Below are 23,101 nucleotides of genomic sequence, written 5' to 3'. Positions count from 1 at the left end.
TGAAAGTATTTACCCTAACTTTAATATGTTACAAAACCGGTTTGTATCAGTGCTTGCTGCATCTGCTTGGATAGAGTTTGGGCACTGTGCCCGTGGTTGCCCCTTAGCTGAGCCCGTTAAGTGATGGGGTTGTAGCTACTGCATGTCGGATTAACCATTTTAGTGTGAGCTTTTTTGCTTCTGAAGGAACTGGACCATCCTGGGTGAATTTTTAAAACCTTTGTTAATATCTTTACATAGATCACAGTGTAAGTTTTATCTTTTGAGACACCCATTTGTCTGGGAGGACAAGAAAAAAACCTTCTACTCATTTGAGTCCTGTTTAGTGCATTGCCTGAAATAACCTGCCATTACACTATGAGAGGTTGGATTTTTTTTTTTTACTCTTCCCTGTTTACCTGGCACTGAGACCACGGTGATTCTGGAAGGGGAGAGTTTGGAGAGGTTTTATTGAGCCTAAACAGTTGATTCTATGTAATAACTTCAGAATATGCTGAGCACAGGGAGATTGAGAGATCTGGAGATCATCAGCTCCAACTGCCAAGCATTAGTCAATATTAATGCTAATAGTGTTGAATGTATTAATTTCTGTTGATGCCTCTCAGGGAAAATTGTAGTTAAAAAATTTAACGTGGGACAAGAATGTAAATTTCTGGCCTGCTGTCTAACAAAGGCTTACTCATGTCCTCTACCAGAAGGGCATTACAATTAAGTTGTATTTGGTTGAGGTGTTGGAAGAATTAAAAAAAAAAAAAAAATGTTGAGAAAATAGTTTTCATCTGAATGGTGGCAGCAAATCCATGAAGTAATAAAATAGAAAAGAACAATTTAAGCAGTACTTTAGTTTTTAAAGAATAAGTTGTGTTTAATTTATTAGTTTCAAGATAGTAGTGAACAAATTTTTTTCTGTGAATTGTTAAAAGCTGCTGAAGAGCATCAGCAAATATAATGGAGAAAACTGGAGTTGGAAGTTAATAGCATCTTCCATCCATACAAGAAATATATATTTTATTTATTTATTAAAAAAAAATAGCTTAATTTTGGGCTATATTTCTGCAGCCACGGGGCTTCTGTTAAAATGAAAATTAAGCAATACTGTGTTTGACTGTGGCTGTGCAGATACTGGTTGAGTTGTCAGCTGTTTTGATTGTTAGCTTGAAATGAAACAAGTTTAATTGAATGGCTGATCCAGCTGAGCATGAACTGAGCTGTTAGTGAGCTGCTTTCCATTAAAAAAATAAATTAGCCTGATCTGAGTGAGTAATTTTACCAAGAGAATAAATGCATTATTTAGTTGAATTTATCAGTGATGCTTGTCTTAATATTTCCCCACTTTAACTGTAACGGGTTAGGAAAGAACAGTTCTTGATGCTGAACAATTAGACACAAGATAACATGATGTTTACCAGATATCTTACATTGTTTAATAATGTTGTGCCAATAAAATACTTGCTTAGAGTAGCAGCAGCAGAGGTAACATGAAGGAATTTTAAGATCTGTGTAGATTATAACACATGCTTTTAGGATTAAGGGATAATCATTTATATAGAAGTAATTTGTGTATCAGTCATTAGACACAGAATTTTTGTTAAAAGAGCTTGTTCATTTTGAAGGGTAATGTTAATGACAGATAAATTGAGTAGCTACCTTGGTGATTTAAAAAAAATTCCAAATGGGATTTAGAATATTTGTGTGGACTGTTAACAGGCCCCTCAATGTGGGCTTAAACACAAAATAATTGTTCATGAATTAGCAGAGGAATAAAATGAAATATTCGATAAATTAATTTTTTTTAGTGTGGGTTTGTTTTTTGTTTTTTTTTTTTAATCTGAGGGAATGATGGCCATAATTCTTGTTTCCTAGTAGAAGATACTGTGCTGCGGTTTTCAGTTGAGAGATGAGAACAAGCACTGTTGGGTGTTTTGTGTATGTTTAGGCATAAGAAATAGGAAATCCAGCTTCTTCCAACCTTTTTTAGTATCTTTGCAAGAAGAATGGATCTCTTAATATCGGTTATATCCTGATTATGGTTTCTTTCTTTTGATGGGCCATTATGAATTATGGCGCACCTTAAGAGTTGCTGTTGGTGTAGGCGTCATTTTATATATGTGTAATAACACATTCTTTCTCCAAGTACAAATGTTAAACTTTTTAAATCAGATTTTAACAGATGGATACCGAAGGTCTGTGGATTACGATTAATGGTTAGATGTTGTGGATTATTTGAATGGTGCTGGTAGTGTTTCTTATTACTGGTTGTTCTAGAGATGTTAACTTGTGAGTATAAGTTGTATGACATAATGGTTTAGGGATTTTCTTTCTAAAACTAGCACTGCTCCAGAAATAAGCATAAGGTCCAGCAGAATTGTCTAATGTTAATATTTATCAAAGCCTTATGAAGCCATCTGGTTTAGTTCTTCGTCTTGGTCCATTGCTTCAGCTGATGTCAGATCTTCTTTAACAGTGACTCTGATATGGACCCAAACAAGATATTACTTGCAAATGATTATATTTTTTAAACCTTGTATGGAAAGTTAAGGTTGTAAACTAAATTCCTAAAAAGTCAAAACATGTCTTGCCTTTTTTTTTTTTAATTACTGCTGTTTAAGGCTGGACTTCTATTGAGTTGTTAATTAAGATTCTGTGAATAAATTCAGATTTTGAAGTGCAGCTGTTTTCCAAAACTTTTTTGTGTTTATGGGAAAGGAAGAAAAGTATGGGCTTTATGATTGAGGCAAAAATTAGAATTTTTTTTAAGATTTGGAATAAATAAGAGAATTTTAGAATAATTTAAAATAACAGCAATGTTTTTGTCATAAAATTTGCTTGCTTTTTCTTTTTCAGGCATTTGTTTTATTATTTAAAAAAAAAAAAAAAGGAGCTTAAGAATAGATAGTGTAATAATGCCTTTATATACTCTGAAATAGTCTTATTCCAGGGCACTAATTATTTCCTAGTGTACAGACCTTATTATTTGCCACAGTTTAGTGTTTGCATTAAATATATATTTTACAACTCTGCAGCAATTCTTGTTGAAAAGCATTATGGTATTTTAATTGAAAATTGGATTAAAGTAGAGCCTTTTTTTTGTTTGTGTTGTTAAATTTATGGTTCCTTTTACAGGCTCCTTTACAAAATTTATTCACTTATTGTGAAGCGGAAGTTGAAGATTCATGATACCATTCACACTGTAAACCTACGTGGCACTCTGTGCTCTGAAGACTTTAGGTGACACATTGCATAAGTTGCAAAGTGCTATGTGGCTTAAGAATGAGTCATCTAGTTTAGCATGCAGAAGTCTTTGTCTGGACCTCTACACCTGCAGTGGTCATCCTAGCTAGACGCCTTGTAAGCAAGAGAGAGAAACAGGTGCTGGTAAGGGCACAATTTATCTGACCTGTTTTACATATTTTCTTCTGGATGAGTTGAACTGGGCCAAAGGAGTGCTTGTTGCCTTCTTAGGGCTATTTGAAAGAGTATAGGTCAGAAATATATCTAGTGTTTGGTATGATGAAACATTCTCAGGAAGAGTGAGAAGTGATGCTGAATGATGCTCGGTTGCCTGTAATTCAATCCCGCCTTTCCTTTATAACAATAATTGTAAAACTAATGAAACCTGCTTTTATTTTTGGTTCCACTTTGTATTTTCAATCTGTATGCGTACAAATATAATGAAATGTCAATATGAAAATTCTTTGTCCAAATAACAAAAAAATATATGTATCATCTAACTCATGGAAAGTGAACTTTGTAATATGTTCATGACTTTGTAGCGCTCTGTTATTTTGGCGCATTATATTTCTATGCATGAACTAGCTTAGAGAAGGTCATTTATGGGGTGCTTTTCTTAAATGCCATACACAAATCCATGATTTTGTGTCATGCTTATTGAGTGGAGCGGTTATTTTTGCGTGTACTCCTTATGCATTTTACATCTATGCAGTGGTTCATAGACTTGGAATTTCTGTAAGATCCAAAGATTCCTAAAGGGGAAGTAAAGGAGGAGGCAGCTGGAAAACTGTCCCTTTTTCCTAGTACCCAGTTAAGAGGAAATAGATAATGTTGCTTGGCATTGTTAAATGGCATAGGTCTTCCTTCCTCCCTTTTGATACACACCATCACAGAGTTGAAAAGGTATACTGTGTTAATGGGAATACCAAAAGTAGTAGGATGCCTTGCTGTGCTTACTTGGTTTATCTGAGCTGAATAGTATGAATATTCATCTGTACTTTTTTCACTTGATAAAATTGCAGTGTAGAAGTATTGATAAGGAGCAACACTAATTTACAGTTAGAGAAAGTCTAAGGGAGCTGTAGCACAAGTGAGTGATACCCCATTCAGTTTTTAATCTTTTTCAACATCATGTTCAAGGATTCAGTAGTTTGTTCTTTCCTGTTGCATCCTGTAATTGTCTTCCTTTCTCTATTTTTTTATTTCTCTCTTTTTTTTAATCTCTCTTTTTTCCTTTTCTTTTTTTTTTTTTTTTTTTTTTTAACCTGAAACTTTTCTTTGATCTGACTTGCACTGTGACCCCCAGAACTTTGTCCTGGTACAACCAGAAGAGCTGTGTTCTAGAATTTAGGACATGGAGGGAGGAAAAGGAATATCTTTACATTTTGATGATACCCAAGTCAAATGAACAGCTTACTGCTTACAAATGTAGTGTATCTTCTCTTATCTCTGTTTTTCTTTATCTTACTGTCGTATGTAATCCCATATTTCTCATGCTGGCTCTGGCATTCATCAGAGAAGAGCAGACTGGGTTCACTAATCAGCACAAACCCCCATGTTCTGTGTTTAACTGTTTGTGTATTTTTCAGTTCAGCAAGTGATGGAATATATTGTGTTTTGACTTACAGTAATTGCTTATTGATAAAGCTGTTCTGTAACACAGAAAAATAAAATTTCTGTGTCTTGTTCTTCGAAGTCAAATTGTGTTTTTATTTCACATGGGCTTTTCTGGTAAGGTTACCTAGAATGTAGTTCTTCCTTCAGTAAAAAAAAATCTTTTAAAAAGTTACTGTCTGATAAACTAGTAACTTATTAGCAACACGTTTTTTGGGGTAAAACAAAGCATATGTAACTGATAATCATACAATATCAGGCTGTCCCTTTTTAATTATAAGCTTGAAAATTGCAGTAGGCTACTTTTGAAGTTCTGTATATTCCACATTGTTTCAGCTGAACGCCCTACCTACTGAGACTCCGTGTTCTCAGAGGGCAGTTTTGCCAAGATACCTGAGTACAGAAGACATATGGGATGCTTTGCTTCTGCATTAAGGTTGGGCTGCCTTAATTTGCATACTGTTTTGGCTAATTTTTGGGGCAATGTTTCAGACATACTCTAGTAAGAGGGCTTAAATGAAAAGGACATCAGAAGTATGTCTATGCTGTGCTAAAAATTGCTGTTTAGTATCAAAGACACTTTTCTAGCAAAGAAATATGTAGACAAATTTTCAGATTACAGCAGAATTGATGTGTGATGACTTCTGTTCACCCCAGTCCTGACTGGCTGAGGAAAAAGCCTGTGTACATTTACTCACCTTCCTTGATGGATGGGGCTTTATGGTTGTTCTCTACTGCTGCCAATAAGGAGTTGCAGTAAGACTAAAATTGTTCTTTTGATTTTTTGTTGTTGTTGTTATCTTCAGAAGCTTTGTCCTCCAGCTGAATCTCATAAGGTGTCTGTCATGCTTATGTTGGTATACAGTATGTTCTGTAATTGCAGATAATGACATTGCTAACCATAGGGGAAGAGTTCTGTTACCATGTCCCATAGAATGTAAAAAAAAGAGAAGAACATCAGTTTGGGATATGAGGCTAGAAAAGTACATATTGCTGCTTTTTATTTCTGTGTTCTCTTAGAGCGAGTAAGTTTTAAAATTCCCTTAGGTAGTCTCCTATTTTCATCTTGGTAATTGTCCAGATTACCAAGTAGCTTTACCAGATTTCAGACCAGTTCTATAAAAGTAATGAATCTTTTTTTATTTATGAATTTATGAATGAATTTAAAGAAATTAAATTACTTCAGTTAGCATGAGTAGCATGGCTGTGTAGTTGTTTTTACAGAGCATGGTTCCTAAAGAGAATCAGTGAAAGATGGCAAACAGATTTCTGCAGTTTGAATCAAAAAATTGTAGCCTTTCAGGACAGAGGTATCCTCTTGTCTTCTCGCAAGTGCTAAGATACATTATAATGCATGTTATGTAAGTGTAGGGTTTGAAGCAGGTCAGGGAATTGTACAAATTACCATTTTGGCTATAGCTCTTGGGCATTGTGAGACCTTTGGTATTCAGAATCAATTCTCCATGACTACCACGACCACCAATGTGATTGTTGAGTAAGACAATCTTGAATCATTATCTTGAACAGTGTGTGCATCACAGTTCTTTTAATTGGTTGTTGGTATTTTTAGACTCTGTTTTATTTCCTTTGAATAAATTTCCTAAATAAAAGAAAAAATAAATTTCCTTTATTTCCTGTGGAAACAATGAAGTGATTTGTCTAAGCATAGTAAAGAGGAGTACACACATTTATTCAGCTCTGAAATGGCTGAAAATTTGTTATGATCTGTGCAGTAGTTCTGTCTTGGTTTCCTCTGGTCTATTCTAGCTCAACAGACTCTGGCCAGATAATTAAGTCTTTCAAGGACAAGGAAAGTATACAGACACGAGGGAGCTGAATTTCAAGAATCTCTTCCATTAGAATCAGTATGGATGTATTGTTTCTAAGGAAACATAAGGAAAAATAATTCCTTACCAGTGAAAAGTTCCATATCAAATAAATGTCACTACTAAATATAATCCAATACCTGTTTGAAATGAGAGTTGAATTACTGTGCTGTGCCTATTTTTTGCCTTGAATTATTCCAGCTGTTTAGTGTCCTTTCAGTGGCACAGTGTGCACATGCATTATCGGACCACTTGACAAGCAGTTACTTGCAGTAATGTTGCATTTGTATAACGTAAAAGAGAAGGTTTATGTCTAGATCCATAAATACTTGTGTTTCAGTTTTGAGAGGCTAAGTCAATATTTCAGTATTTTCAATATATATTCAATATTTTCTTTTAAAAGTAACATTTCTGTTTGTTCTTTTGTTCTTTTTTTCTTAAACTGAAAATTTTGTAAGCTTGTAAGTGTGAGTGATGTGCCAGGATAATTAAGAGACTCTTTCCCAGTTTTGTTCTACTTAACGTACAGGTATTATGTTTAGGCACATTAGTAGCTTATAAAAATAAGGGAAAAGTAGAAGGATGTACCAAATGCCAAGGTTGTTTTGTATTGTAAAGAAGAATCCAGGACAGAAAAACTGCTAAGTGATTTCTTCCTGTAGAATCACTTGCCCCAGCTCTAATGTGTTACTTATATTTTGGCTTTATTGCCTTCACTCTGTGAAACAGTTTAATAAAAATTAATTAAAAGTATTCAAGGAATCTGTGTCTAATCAAATAAGATATTTAGCTACAAACATTGACTGATTAGTTTAAAACATAATTTCTGCTACTGGAGACTATTTGGTTCGAAGTCAGGTTTCTGAAGGAATTAGGCGTATACAATTGTGCTATCAATGTACCCCCCAAAAGTAGCTTTTAAAATTATGAAATAATAGAAGGATTTAAGATTGGAAGGGACCCTTGAAAGTCATCTAGTCTAACCTTGTGCTCAAAGTTAGCCTAAACTCAACTTTTTCAACCACTTCTGAAAGGAGGCTGGTGGTCTGAATAATGATTGAATTAACACAAATCTTTCATAAAACCTAAGTATGAGAACCAGGCGTTTCCACAGCTGGAAAGATGGGTAGATGGGTAGAGTTTAATGTTGTGTATTCTGTTCAGCATTAGATGTTTAGCCTGAATGCTCAACTCTGCCTGCTGGTAAAGTATAATGCTGTTGGGAGGGCAGTAGGGACATGTGGAAGAGAAATTGTGGGAGGCAATTTCCAGGAGAAAGTTGAGTGGCAACACTAGCAGAATCTCCTTTGAGGAAAACACTGAGACAGCACATTTCATTTTGGGTTACTCAGGCATATATGGAAAACTCAGCCTGTACGTTGCAAGGAATGGCTATGCATTGTTTTCAGGAGGCCTGTTGAAGGCGGCTGTAAGCGCGCTGCACTATATTATTAGACTCAACAACAGACAGTCCTATACTGCCTCCTATGCAAATATTTTCATGAAACAGATTAATTTCAATATCAAGTAAACCAATGAGAAACTTACAGTTGAACAAAAACATCTTAACAAGGGAAAGTGTTTCATAGGGTTAAATAACTTGTTTTATCCAAAGATCAAAGCATGGTAAATTTGGCTTCTGAAGCAGGCTTATCCCTGCTGGGGGGAAGGAGGGTGGGAAAGGGGGGAGATAGGGACGTTTTTTCTCTGGGTAGGTCTTATTTATGTGATTGATTATACCATGTTCTGAATCGTGGTAATTGAACAGATCTAGCTTGTGCCTCAATAACAGAAATACTGCGTGTAGGCCACTTACTGGAGGCTGCCATTTCTGAGAACAGAGAAGAGTGGGGTCTCTGCATCTTTTTGCCTTCGTAATGCTTTTGTGAGTGTGGCAGATGAGGAGCGCTAGCTAAATCTGCAGAGCTAGTCATTACGTTTTTGGTTACTCTTCCATCTCTACAGTCTGTTGGCACTCCTTTTAGTAGGAGTGCATCTTAGCTGAGAGTTACTAGACCTATTTTTAATAGTTATATCCTATGTTTTTTTTAAATATATATAACAAAATAAATACACAGAATGAAAGTCACGCTTTGTGATAGCTTAACCAGCATATGTATGTGTATATATATGTACGCACTATACTGTATGGATTGTGCTAGGTATTCAGATATTTGTTCTCCCATTGGCAACTTTCAGTCCTTTTGTTGTGTTTTGTTTGGTGGGTAAGTTCTCACATACTGTCTCACATATCTGATGCATGTGTGCAACACTTGTGCTTATAGGAAATAAAAACAACCTTAAACTCACAACGGGAGGATGGTGTGTAATGCTCTAGTTCGGTTCTCATGACCCCCAATTTACATATACTATATGTGTTTACATCAAAATTAGTTGTGTTGGCTCCCTCTACTGTGAAGTAAGTTTTAAACCATGTGGTCGGTGGAGTGTAAGGGGTTGAAGAATTTCATATTTGGTTAGGTGACTTGTACCTAAAATTTAATTTACAATGTTGACGTGGTCTTTACCTAATATAACGGAGTCTACACAAGTAGCTTGTCTGTAGGCATCTAGATTTAGGTGAGAATAATTCAATCCTATTTTTTTATATTTGTATAGATTTTTTCTATGGTAAGAGGTGAACTGGTTTCTTTAATATTCTTGTTTTCCTCTGTTAACTTTATTTACCCAAGAGCCCTGAAGGAACTTAGTACTAAGATGCAGAACTGTGTGTGAACTAATACTATAAAGAGCCTTTGTACCATAGGACTGACAGGCTGTCAATATAATTTTGGCATATTTAAAAAAAGGTCTAGTGGGGATGGAGATGATTATCAGACTTCGTGGGCAGTAGAATACCACGCCAGTGGTAAAGAACTGTTGAAGGAGCTTGCAAAGCTGAGAAGTTTGCAAATAGCTGGCAGATGAAATTCATTTTAGATAAATTGTTAGGTAACACATAAAGGGGGAAGTAATCTGAATTGTGTTTAGAATAGTGCTGGGCTTAGAAGAACCCACTAAAACTTGGGAAGGGATCTTGCAGTCATTGTCAAGATGTTTCTGAAGCCATTAGCTCAGTGTCCACTGGCAGCAAAAAGGCCAATGAAATTGTCAGAGAAGGAGACACAGGATATAACTTTGCTGCCATATAAAACTTGGCTTCCCGTGGCTTTAAGTGTCAGTGCAGTTCTGGTCTCTATTTTGACAAGAATGTACTGGGGTAAGAGAGAGTATATCCAGAAAAGCAAGTATTCTCTGACTTCAGCCCAGATTTAGCTCCTGGAGATTCAGTGTCTTATTAATACATGCTGGTAAATATATATTTCAAAGCCATTCCTTGGCAAAAAAAAAAAAAAAAAAAAAAAAAAAAAAGAAAAAGAAAAAAGAATCTGATAGTTCAGTGCAAAAATAAGTAATACAGTAGCTATTTTTTCACATTACTGTTACAGTTTCTTTGGTGATTAGCAGAAGGATCAGAAGATAATTTATCATTTTCATTTACTTTCTGAAATAAAAGGGAACAGAGAAATTATGGCTAGATTTTTTATAACATACTACTTCAGCTCTGTCACTTGGAATAGCTACACTTTGCAAATGAGAAGATTCTAGAAAAACTGATCTGTATTCAGCATAATTCATATAAGGCTGATTTTCTGTGTTGTGTTACCTGAATCTCTTTTTATGCTTCAGAGAGAACTGGAGAAGGAGTTTCTATTTAGGATATAATTACTATTTGCTATTCCAAAACAGGACATTTTGAAAGGGGTTAGCTTTTCTGTGAGGCTGCCTGGGGGTTATGTACAACTCTAGTTATCCTACGAGCTGAGAATCAAAACAATTTTCTCTAATGATATCACAGTGAAAACAATTGGAAAATACAGTATGTAGTAGTTGTTTTGTTGCATATATTCAGATATATGTGTCTCTTTCTCATTCAGGCTACAAAACATGAGGGAGAGAAAATTTATGGAACAGACTAACCACTCATGTATAAAGCCAGGTTCATGGATTCTGTCACACAGCAGTAGAGTGTAGATGAGCATTTCTTACACTATAGGCTATAGTCTTTAGTGTATAGGCTAAGACTTTAATTCTGCAATAACAGCTGGTATCAAAATCATACGTAATGGCTAATATATTAACCTTTTCCCCTAATTGGTATGCTTGCATAGCAGCATTTCATGCACTAAAATACCAAGGCAGTTTCTGTGTTTCTCTTCCACTAAGTGTCTTTCTCCTACCTTCAGACCACTTTTCCTTGATCCACTTAAAATCTGTAGTATTTTTATTAATAAATGTCAACCAAACTGCTTGCTGAGATACCAATAATATTTTTATCTGATACTGAAGAGTTTAAGATGGTGCATGTATTGATATATATGTGTGTGTGTGTGTAAAAGAGGGGAAACAGATAATAGGGAGCAAAGACATCTGACACATATTTGGAGTCATGAAAAAACCTAACATGTCATTTTAGTTTCATCATTGTTATCTAAAGGAATACAAATAGCTTTTCCGTTCTTCAACAAAAAGCACTTTGTGATATCTCTCTCTCCTTTCACAAATTCATTGTCCTTAGAAATGGTACAACATTAATGGATATTGGACAGTGGGTACTGGAAAAGATAGCTATTGTAAGTTAAAGAAAAAAATTTAAGCAGAGTAAAATACTAGCACAAATAAGTTAATATTGTTTATTAATAACTGGGGGGTTGTACCCTTTGAAAGATGTGGCCAGAGTTGGTGTGTATGTTAATCTGTAAAGTGTGATGAAGGACAAAGCATGTGCCATTATAAACGGTAATTGATGTATGAATGGACTAGATGTTTTATGCACAGAGAAAAACATGTATCCCTGTCAGTAAAGACTTTTGATCTCAATAGAAAACAAACAAAATCAGGCAAGAAAACAAATGATTAAGTGACTACCTGAGAATTGGTCATTGAAGGCCAGAATTTGTCTGTATAGCATAAGCAGAGTCAGTTTATTGAGAAATTCCTGGCTGCAGTGATGATGATGCCAGAAGTACTTTGAGGAAAATGGGTTAAGAAGTATATGTTCTGCTGCTTAAGTCTTCACAGAGCACAGTTCAGCTGCATGCCAGTGCCTAGTGACAGAGCTTCTGCAAAGGTGGTCTATGAGGTTACAGTGAAATTGTAAAATTTACTTTAAAAAATCTGCCAATAACACAGTCCTGATACCAGGAGTCTCTCCTAGGCAGACAGGCTCGTGAGAAAAATGTGTCCCTTGGTGGTGGTGATTCCTTGGTTGAACCAGGAATCATTGAAAATCCTGATACTGTGCTTGTTGTGTATGAACTTCAAATAACTCTGAAATTAGAGGACCCTGAAGAGACTTTACAGAAGCTCATGGCTGACGGTATAACCAGAGAAGGACAGTGCATATTTTCAAGAGTTGGGTAATGCACATGAGGTGTCAATAATTCCTTCAAGAATCACTTAACTCTTCTTTAAGTGCGAAAGAGTAACTCCTGCATGGAGCTACTTAACATTAGGAAAGTATTATCTGTGTTTGATGCAATTCACTGGACTACAGAAAACGAAAAGGTAGGGAAGATCTACTGTTACTGTTCTTTTCTGCATGAAAACACCTGCTCTTTTAAAAAAAGCTGTTATACTGTTGTTGTCCTCTCCTTGCAACTCACTTGTGCTGTGATCTCCAGTGTTGCCCAGGCTATTAAATATTTCATCTGGCTACTAGCATGTATTGAGAGGGTTTGGAAGAGATTGTGCTTGTATGTCCTTTCAAGGTCTCTTATTACCAATTTCTATTTTTTCTTTTGCCTTTCTTTTTGTGGTCAGAAGGTTAATTTGTTTGAAATTCCTGCACCACACAACAGTTTAAAATCCTTTTTCATTTCTTGCGTGTGCATGAAACCATGGAAAATTTGGAGTTTCACGTAAGTGGTTACCTAATTACAGTTTCCTAATATATAAAAATACAATGTTTTCTAAAAAAATTCCACCATAAATAGTGTTGAAATAAAAAAGTGTGGGAAAAAGTAATTTTGAAGGAGACTGTTTTAATATTTATAGGTGTTTTACTTGCAGAAATATTGGGACTGACTCATTGGTAATAAGTACATGTTTTGAGAACATGGGAATTTATAGAAACAAACATAATTTTCAACTTCTGTATCTAAGTAATTCTTTCATATTTAGTAGCTGTAAGTTCATAAAGCTAAACTTAACTCTTTTTGCTTTTCTCCATTTTTGGTAGAAGTCCTTCTGTGTTGATTTACTTTTATATTGGGGTATTTTTGCACAGAGGGTACTATTTAAATTTTGGAGCAAAGGAATTGTTTTGATTGGAGTGATAATCTCTTGTTTATAGACTAATGTGAACTTTTTGAGGTTGATGATTTCATTATGTGGTTAGTTATTTCTTGAACTCTAAGGTTGCACCAGAATCTTGGGACTTGTTTACAGTGAAAAAACAATGAATTACTTAAAATGTAAATTAGTTTGACCTTGAATTGATATAGAACATACAGTGAAGTGGTTTACTACAGGTTGTAATGTAGAACTGCGTTTCTTATGACATAATAGCTTTTTTTAAATAATGAAACTGGGTAATTGAGTATATAATTGTAGTTCCCTTAATTTTATAATTCCATAGCCTTTTCAGATGATTACACTTTGGTCTTGATCGCAACTGTTTTAATCAGTGTAGAGCTGTAATGGAGGAAGCTATAATGCAAAAGAGCAAGATTTTGGAAAAATGCTGGTGATTTTTTTGCTTTCTAATAGTGGGTTCTGGTATTGACTGCAGCACTGCTACAGAGCAGGTGATTTATTTGCCTGACCTCTGACTCAGTGAGAAGAGAGATGATGGTAAAGATTAAAACAGGCTGTTGGGGGTTTGGGAATTTCTGGAGCTCAGGTAGGGAAGGAATGTTTTATGATGAAAGGTTATGCACAGAGAAGTGGGGGCAGATGGTTGAATGGCAGGAAAAAGATGGAAAACTTCATTCTTTCCTAGAGACTTGTTGCCTCCAGGAGTGGGGAAGTGTTGATGGTGCTGGGAATATTTCTTTCTGGTCCAAGGAACTCTTTTCCCTTGTAATCTACTGCTGTTCACACAGGGAGAGACCAAAGCAGTTCAATGTAACTGTTAGTGTTGTATATGCTAATCTGTTCAATGCATGAACTGATTATCTCAGATGTATTAAGCCTCTTTATTTACAAGTTCAAATCTTGGTTGTTCTGAGCAAAAAAAAATTATTTTTTTTTTTTGCTTCTACATTCCAAAATTTAGTTGCATTTTTTGCTATGTTTATGTAGAAATTGAGACAAATTGCATAAGTCTACTTCAATATTGTGCTTATGCTTTTGGGGACAAACAAATTTGGACCTTACATTTTGCAATTGGTTGCCTCATTTAAAAGTGTAGGCTTCAGGGTCTGAGCTTTCCTTGAGTTGAAAACAAACATTCTGCAGTAGTGTAAATGATGGTTAAACCTCTGTGATCAGCAGTTGCTCTTTTAAAATAACTAGATTTACAGGTACAGGCAGTAGCTTCTTACCCTTCGAAGAAACAGCAGAGGATTTAAAACTAAGCAATCGTTTTCCTTGTAATAGGCATTTGAACTGATTTTTCAACTGCTCGTGTTGGGAATATGATTTTGTGTACTAGAATTCCTTTCCGAAGTGTGTAATGCAGAGATTAGTATAAGGAACCTTTTTTTTTTTTTTTTTCTCCCAGCTTTCTACGATTTTGCACATTTCTTTCAGGCCTTATGCTATCAGAGCCATTCCAGGTTGATCATAGGATATGTATGTATAGTGGTTTTCAGCTTCTGTTTAGAAATGTCAAGTGGTATAGCAGTGTTGTACTAAAACCACCCTATATACTTAGAGTTAAAAGAAAATGCACTAGGACCAGGGCACAAGTCTTGTTTGACTCGTTTATGGTCCTCAACAGTACTGTGTGCATCCCTGGGCTTTTTAGTGCTGGGCTTCACTCTCTCCTAAAGTTTGTCTGTAAGTGGCTTGCTTCTACTACAAGAGAGGACACATGAAAATGTGGTTTAAAAATGATAAAAAGATCAATTATTTGACAAAAAAGTCTATTTCAGTATCAAATACAGAGTTCTCTTAAAGATGGTGCCTTCACAATACAGAGGTGAAGACAGCAAAATCATTCAAAACCGGGCTCATTGCATGCTGCTGGCAGTGGCAGAGTTGCTGCAGCATCTGAATTAAGTCTTGTTTACTTACCCTGTGTTTATACTGAAATGCTATATAATGGAATAGCAGTCATGTCTTACGGATTGAGTTGCAGCTATCTTTCAGTTTCCATTTCTTTCCAGTGAACTTCATGTATGAGAAAGATGAAAACTATAATGTAGTTATAAGATTTTTCTGTTCCGTAAATGTGGATGCTTATCAGTAGATAGTAAAATAGCATAAATGAAAGTTTTACTTAGTAGTTTAGCGAAAATAATCTTCCTAGCTATTGGTGCAATCCCAAGCCTGTGAACTGAACAAAGGGTTTGGAACTGAACCTTCATGTGTGGTTTTTATAGATCCTGAGGCATAAGGTGGGTGAATAAATCTGGGAGCTGTAGCAGTTCCCAGGGGAGGAATGGGAAAAGATGAATCCTTATTTTAGAGAGGAGAAAGATATTAATTGTTATGGAGGGACAAAAGTCTTAGTGTGTCTGAGGTGGTATGTTAGAAAGAAAAATATGTAACAGCTACTGTCAAGTACAGGTGTGGAATCGGACTAGTACCAATGGCAAAATGCTGTTGATCTGAATTAAATTATCTGAAGTTTATTCTGAAACTTGCTATTTTAGCTTTGTGAAACCAACATACATTGTATTAAGACTGAAGTTCTGTAATCAGTAGTATCTTCTTTATTGTGATACAATAGCAGAGCACATGATGATACATACAGTTGCCTCAAGTCTCCATTAGAAATTATTCCTAAATTTCATTCTTTTTTACACTCAAAATTTTGCTATGGACTAAGAACACATTGTACACAGGTGCAAGGATTTCTTAATTGTCTAATATTTTAAGAATATAATTAAAATACAATGCATTTGTTATTAGTTCAGTTATAATGATATTAATGCTCATAGTCCAAATGAATTACTACAGAAAAGTTATATACAATGTGAAGTTGCTATACACAATGTAGGGTTACTCAGTAGGTACACGAGTTGCTAGATTGTTAACATACCTTGTAGTTACAGATCTAAGCTGGAACAAGTTAGGCAAAAAAAAAAAAAAAGTTGACTGCTTGATGGCTGGAGAATTGCTCTCACAGTTAAAACAAGCTAAAGTCAGCTCAGGCTAATATAGGTCCAGACAAGTCCAGTCACCCTGTGCTGTTAGGTGTGCACAAAGCCTGTGGAGTTTTTCTGGTTGTAGCAAAATTGTATTTAATGGCTTACATGTTTAATTAAATTGTATTTTAAAATATTGTTATGGATGCTAACCAATTGCATGCAAAACTGTTGGAAAAAGGTTGCTTTAAATGTATCAGAGATTTTAAAGGCTGAATATTTCTGTTTATCCACAACACAATTCTGTACCATCTTTCCGTAGCAACAGAATCTTTGCTTAGATGAGAAACCTTCACTTCATCATTTCCTGACTTGTAAAATGTTCTCCTATGTTCTCATACTACAATATTCAGTTGGGATATGATATATTCATGGAAGAACTGAACATTACATTCTACTGTTGGAAACCAGATGTTGGTTTTGAAGCTTCATGAATGTTAAATCTCATTCATTTTTTTTAATGTGGAAAAACAGTTATTTCTGTTTTCCCTGTTCTACATCAATAGCATCTTTCACTTGTAAAGTAGCAAAGCTAGTTTGTTGGGGTTTTTGTTAGAGGTGGTTTATGGGCTTTTTTTTGGTGTTGGGTTGAGGGTTTTTTTGTGTAGAGGAGATGTAAAACATGGTACTTACACTGTCTTCATTGTGCCTTGTCTGCTTTGTAGGGGATGGCCACTGAGCTGGTGGTGCAGATACATACTGCAAAAAAGTAGATGTTCCTTTCTTACCATCTGAGGTTCCTGCAACCTACTTATTTGTCCAAGCACTCTCAAGAGATATCCTAATTATTATGTACTTTGGAATTCTAGCTAATCGGTGCCATTTAGCACACAGGACTCATTACATGTACTCTGGTTTTGCTTGCTGTGCGGTAGATCCCCCCTTTTCCTGTTGCTAGTTGAACGGTTCAGACTGTAGAAACAAAGGGACACACTTAGATCATTTACAAAGAATTTCTGTATTGAGATTATTAGACACAGGGTGTCTAGGTTAGTATAAACCATGGATTTTTATGTTGTTAATAAAGCTGGTACGTACATTACAACCATGTAAGTTTTTAAAGTCTGTATGTTATATTCCTTTCACTCAGTTTGTTTTAGAAGTATACAAAAATCAGAGTAGAGAAATAGGCAGCCTGTTAAATGTTCGTTAGCTATCATACTACACTGAAAAAGGTAAATGCTTATGTTACTGAGTTAATGCAAGTACTTCCTGTGCTTTTCAGTTCATGCTTTATGAAGTTAACCTTTCTTCTCTCTTACTTTGGGTTCACTGTTACCATTTAAATTACTTGTGCCCTTCTAATCTGTCTGCGCAACTCTATATACTTCATATGGTCAAGTTATTTTTATTCTAAGCCAACACTTTTCTTTGCTTTTGAAAATACTGATCTTCCAAGTGTTCGTGTATGTCTATGTTATTTTATGCCCCTTTCCAGGCCCTATTTCCAACAAGGGGGGAAAAGGAAAAAGCTGGAAAAAACCTGAGATGTATAGCATTTATATACAAGTGGTTCCATTATACAATTAAATGACAAAATAATCTTCTACAACATGAAAACAAATACAGAATCGCACAGCATTGGAGGCAGGAAGGCACCCTTGGAAACTGCCAGCCCTGGTCCTCTGCTCAGAGCAGGGCCAGCAAAAACAGGCTGCTCCAGGCTGTGTCCAGGCAGATTTTGAATACCTCCAAGGATGGAGACTGTGCAGCCCCTCTGGCTGACCAGTTCTAGTGTTTGACCCTCACAGGGAAGATGTTTTTTCTCCTCTCCAAAAAGAAATCATTTTATTTCAGTTTGTGCCTACTGCCTCGCATCCTGTTGCAGGGCAGCACCACTGTGAAGACGCTGACTCAGTATTCTTTACTTCCTCCCATCAGCTGTGTGTACGTATTGGCAAGATCCTCCTGAGACATCTCCAGGCTGAACAGTCCCTGCTCTCTCAGCCTCTCCTCTCATGAAAAATGCTCCAATCCCTTATTCATCTTTGTGGCCCTTTGTCAAACACATAGCAGTATGTTTGTATACTGTGCAAATGTATGTCCTTTGGATCTAAAAATACCATTTTAAAATGCATTTAAGTATTTTAAAAGCAATTTTTCTTCAGATTTCAGATCTGCTTGTTCTCCAAGCTACTGCAGCACTTTGAAAACTCAGCCTAACGCTCTGAGGCATTTAAAATAGAGAATGTTTAAGAAGATAGGATCAGAAGGGTAAAACTCACATTTACACTTATGAGCACCCATATGAGTTTTAGTTGAAAAAGGAGTAATATTTCCTGTATAAGACTGTGAACCACAACCCAGTGGAACAATAGATATATAAATAAACATATAACCCCTTAGAAAATTACACCTTGATTAGGGAGGTCTGGTACCTGACATGTAGCCAGTTCCTAAAACTCCTTTTCCATTATAACAGAGAACTTACCATCTACACATTTTTTTTTTTTTTTTTATATTTATGGCCTGCCAAATACTAAGTATTCAACACGGTAGAATGCGTCTAAATTCTTTATATTTCTGTATTTATTGTCTAGGTTTATAAGGTGGACAATATTTTAAGGAATGAAAGCCTACAAGTAATACAGTCTAAATCTAGAAATTTCCCTGATGTGTCTGAAGTGCTGAGCCACCCAACAAATTTAACTGAAGAAAAGTGGTAGTTGTTTGGTGGTTGGCATTTCTGACATCCAGCAGATGTTCGAATAGGGATTTCATAGTATAGTTCCTGATATCTGTCAGAGAGGAAGGAGGAAATGTCTTTCCTTATTCTTTTTAGTTTTGTTTTGTTATTACTGTGAGATTATCCAGCAAATTTGGAACATGTCCCCCTAGCCAAGAAGACATGTAATCCTTCGGCTTTGTAGTCATTTGAAAATGTTTTTAAAATCAATACATGCACTGAGCAGCAGAGGTGATAAAAGGACATAGCTCTTGTACATTGGTTGTAGCTGTTGGAATCATGTCTGTCATGTTTTACAAATACTTGTAGTTTCTGAGTACTTCTAGCAGTGAAGAGTGGCTGTCTGTACCTTCCTGTGCCATTAAGCAGGACCTGAAACTCCATCGTCCTGCCCTGCTCTAGGCTGCTCTTTCTCCCAGCCTGTTGAAGAGTATAGGGCTTTCCCCTTTCCCATAGCATTTTTCTTCTCTAACTGCTGGTTCCTGTTGTCTTGAGACCTAGATAGGCAAAAATTGTTCCTACAGCTGTACTTGTTAGTTCTTGTTTATGTAGGCAATGGGAATGGTGTTGCAGGAATGAACTGGGAATCTCTTTACTACCAAAAAAATTTATAGCCTCCTGAGGAGTTGCCTGTTACCATTCAGGAAAGACTCAAAATTGCAGACTTCAAAACTTTTCAAAATGGGCTGTTTTGGTCTGTGGTAGAACTGCATAATGTTTTATCTTATGCTTTTTTTTTCCTGAGTCACACAGATCTACCCTAGCTAGTTTAAATCACAAGACCACACTCATTTGGCTTGATGCTAGACACCTACCTCTCATGCTAAAATCAGGAGCGTCAGTGCTGTCAAATTCCCATGGGAGGTTGTGAATGCAACTTCAAATCCTAGAGGGGCTGGTTTCTGCTTTGAGGGCTGTGGTAGGTCATAGGTACTCAGGCAAAGTAGCGGGTGTAGCAAAAAGTTTGAGAAACAGGTAATAATTAGTGAACTACATGACTGCAGGCAGAAAAAATACACAATCATTTCATTTTAAAAATACATCTAAAACATTACCAAGGTTTTTTTCTCTATATAAGCATATCTCATGTTGAAATATCTGATGATGAGGCAGATAGTGTGTATAGGTGCTTCTTGATGGTGATTCAATCTTCCAAATTCAGCCCAATTAAAACTCTGTACAGGAATGTACTATCAGGCATGTGAAAACTTTTTTTTCCTTTCATTTTATGCTTGTTTTTATATATTATGTGACTAGATCTTAATGTGCTCCACTTTTCATTGCATGGAGAGTCAATTCTGCTATTTTCTTTTTTTTTAGTGAAGTGAATGTTCCCATTTTAATTCCTCTAACAGTTACTGTTTTGGTTTTTTTAAGTGGTCCTGAGAAAAATGCAAGAGAATTGTCTTGCTAAAGTGGTATATGTTGGAATGCCTCAGTCACCGGTCACAGAGTTCTCCGTAATTATTTCTGCAATAATGTGGTGAAATTATTTTCCAAAGGCATTTCCAATGTGTACAATTGATGTGGGTGTTTCACGTGCAGGCATCGTGTCTGTAGGGCGCCTTGCAAACATTAGTTAGGTAAACATTGCTCTTACAGTAGATAAGTATTTGTAAAATGCTATCGGGCTTGCAGGTTTGACTGCCTTCAGAAAACAGTAACACTTGAAACATATAATGATGTTGATTACTCGGTTACCACAAACTTGTCCTAAAATGTCATGCTGTACTAAGCCACTCATTTTGCATCCACATTCATGCATATCTGAAATTAACATTTGGTTTAAATAGAGCAATGGTATAATGAAAATACCTGTGATTATATACTGTGAATATGTCTAGAGGAAAAAAATAAAAGTGTGATATATGAACTCTCTGTAAAGGAAACAATTTGTTGCAGCCAAGGAAGTAAAATAGCTTACAGCACATTGTTTAAAAGTTAGAACAAAACTTGGCACAAATATCTAGCGCAGTGATGATTTACATGACATTGTTCAATTTGTAAGAACGTGTAGAAGAAGGGGAAGCAGAGAAGCAAGATGTTTAACAATGCTGGAACCGAGCTGTATTGTGAGCGTCAGGAGCAGAATGGATTATCAAGGGGAGCGCAGTTATCTGGGGAGAGATTTTTCAGCATTTTTCTATATCTGGGGAGAGATTTTTCAGCATTTTTCTATATCTGGGGAGAGATTTTTCAGCATTTTTCTATATCTGGGGAGAGATTTTTCAGCATTTTTCTATATCTGGGGAGAGATTTTTCAGCATTTTTCTAAAACTGTTCGCTTCAAAACCTTGTTCTTTACATGGCATTGTAAAATTTCATAGTAGTGTGATTTTTAATGTCATGAAATCTTCATTGGTATCACCTATACCATGCACAAGTTCTTATTAAAGAGTATTTGTGAGATGTTTCATTGCGCTCAAGTTAGAAATGATTATGCAGCAAGACATGTATTATGTACATTACAGCCGTGGCATCATTGCTGCATTTTTTAAATTCAGGCTTCTTAAACCAATGAATGAAGTGGAAAATCTTCCTCAGGAATTTCTTACTGATAATTAATAATGATTCTTAAGCATATCTACTTCAGCTGATAAAGAAGGACACCTGTGACATTGAAGAAATGATGTCCAGTTCTTTTCTGCACAAAAAGAAATATCCACATATGAAACAAAATAATAAAACCAAAATAATTTTTGTACCGTCTCCATCTTCAGAGGAGCAAAGAAAACTGATTCTGTGAAGTTTTGTGAGTTGGTAGACAAAAGGAGCAAATAAAGGGATGAAAGAAACAGGTGATGCATATCTACACTAGTCCTTGCTAATATAAATGTTATTGAACGCAGAGACACTTCTTGGGTGGTTTTTGTAGAAGAAAATAATGAAAAACAGAGATAGATTCAGTATACTTCACATCCAGCACATTACTATTGAGGAAAAAAACCCCACAAATAACCAAACAACAAAAGAATTGTGACATCCTAAGGGAACAGATGTGTATCATTTCCATATCAATTATCTCTGCATTGATTTAAATCAAGTTCTTCAGGAGGCTTCCATTTACATTGGAAAATATTGTGGAAACTTCATTCCTCTCATACCCGGAGCAGCAGAGAATCCCTGATTGCCCTTAGCACTGGCTTCTCAAGGTACTCATGGAAGGCAAAACCTATTGGAAATACCTGGTGGGCCTGGTGAAGGATTTTTGTGCATTTCTGGTGCTGATCACTTGGAAATCCTGTGGGACAAAGTGTGTTGGGGAGTAGGATTTAGCGGTTATAGTTTTTAAATGTGCTTAAAGAAAGTGTACCTGTGGCTTTTAGAAATGGAATACAACTATGGTATTTACTTGATTGACCTTAAAACACTGTGTAATGCCTTGGCTGCCATTTGTGATAGCTAGATTAAGAAAATAGAAGAAAAGAAAGAAACTGGCTGCTTGAAGGGGCAGTCCCTGTCCGTAGTTAGCAGTAACTCTTGACTCTTCCTGGAGGAAAGCAGAGAATCCTCATGCATCATGGATAACATTTTTCAATCTGAAGGGCTGTTTTGAGGCACAATTGGCCATTCCTTCTAGGCTTCAGGTCTTAATTTTGTTTGATCAACTGTCAGGATTTCCGTGAGTCGGTTGCAGAATTATCACGCCTAAGGGAAAGCTTAAGGCTGTTGTAGAATCAGAAACCTTCGCTACTACTCTGACCTCAGCTGGAGAAACTGGAGGAGTTTCAGTGATACACCTAGCCTTGTGGAGCACTTGATGGTTTGTGTAATATGTAGCTTTAATGAGTTGTGTTGCATTGACAGGTTGCCAGATAATTGCAGTAGAAGGTGATAAATAGATTGCTACCCTAATCCGGTTTAGAAAAAGCGCTCACAAATATTGGTTGAAACATTTGAAGTAGTGACTTAGAGCAAGTGAAGCACAAGTTTGTGGCATGTTTTTTTTAAAGGCTGTAAGTGAGGTTGAGTTTCTCCCTGCTGTTTACCTGTGCTGCTTTAATTGAATGGCTTTACCATTCCAGTTAAAACAAACTACATGGAAATTCTGCATTTAAATTGTGCCCATGAAATAAGTACTGTTAAACTTTATGAGGCTGATGAGGAAGTTATTTAAAGGTAGTGTGAGCAGAAAACACCTGAGTGTGATGATGGGGTCTGTCAGTGTAGGTGCTTACTTAAGTTGAAGATGGGGTACGTGATTTTAGTTTTTTGTTGAAACAGAGAAGAGAGGAAAGGAAAAATGTGTTAAATATGGGGTTCTTATGTTTTAATCAAATCAAACAACTAGAAAATCAACATTTACCACAATAAAACTTAGGAATTTTTTTTTCTTGTTACTGGTGTTGTGCAGCCTTTTTTCTGTTGATTAAATACATTTGTGTGGGTGATACCAAACATTCATAGGTTATATGTTTTTCGTATGT

The 23,101-nt window shown here is 35.9% G+C and overlaps 1 protein-coding gene across 7 annotated transcripts in view; it reads left to right on the top strand.

The window, feature by feature from the left end:
- SLC36A4 (solute carrier family 36 member 4) overlaps positions 1-23,101 on the top strand; it is a 112,719-nt gene that overhangs the window by 60,811 nt on the left and 28,807 nt on the right. The window contains exon 11 of one of the 7 annotated variants that reach the window (XM_056328067.1): positions 3,124-4,342. The exons of the other annotated variants lie outside the window; for them this stretch is intronic. Within the exon in view, the coding sequence (XP_056184042.1) occupies positions 3,124-3,155 (32 nt within the window). The 3' untranslated portion in view covers positions 3,156-4,342. Of the gene's footprint in view, positions 1-3,123; positions 4,343-23,101 lie in introns of those variants that run through there. 7 annotated transcript variants of the gene reach the window in all.

This window comes from Falco biarmicus, chromosome 2 (genome assembly GCF_023638135.1).
Source record: "Falco biarmicus isolate bFalBia1 chromosome 2, bFalBia1.pri, whole genome shotgun sequence".
NCBI lineage: Eukaryota > Metazoa > Chordata > Aves > Falconiformes > Falconidae > Falco > Falco biarmicus.
The sequence above is the reverse complement of the archived record's forward strand: the minus strand, read 5'-3'. Positions and strand labels throughout refer to the sequence as shown.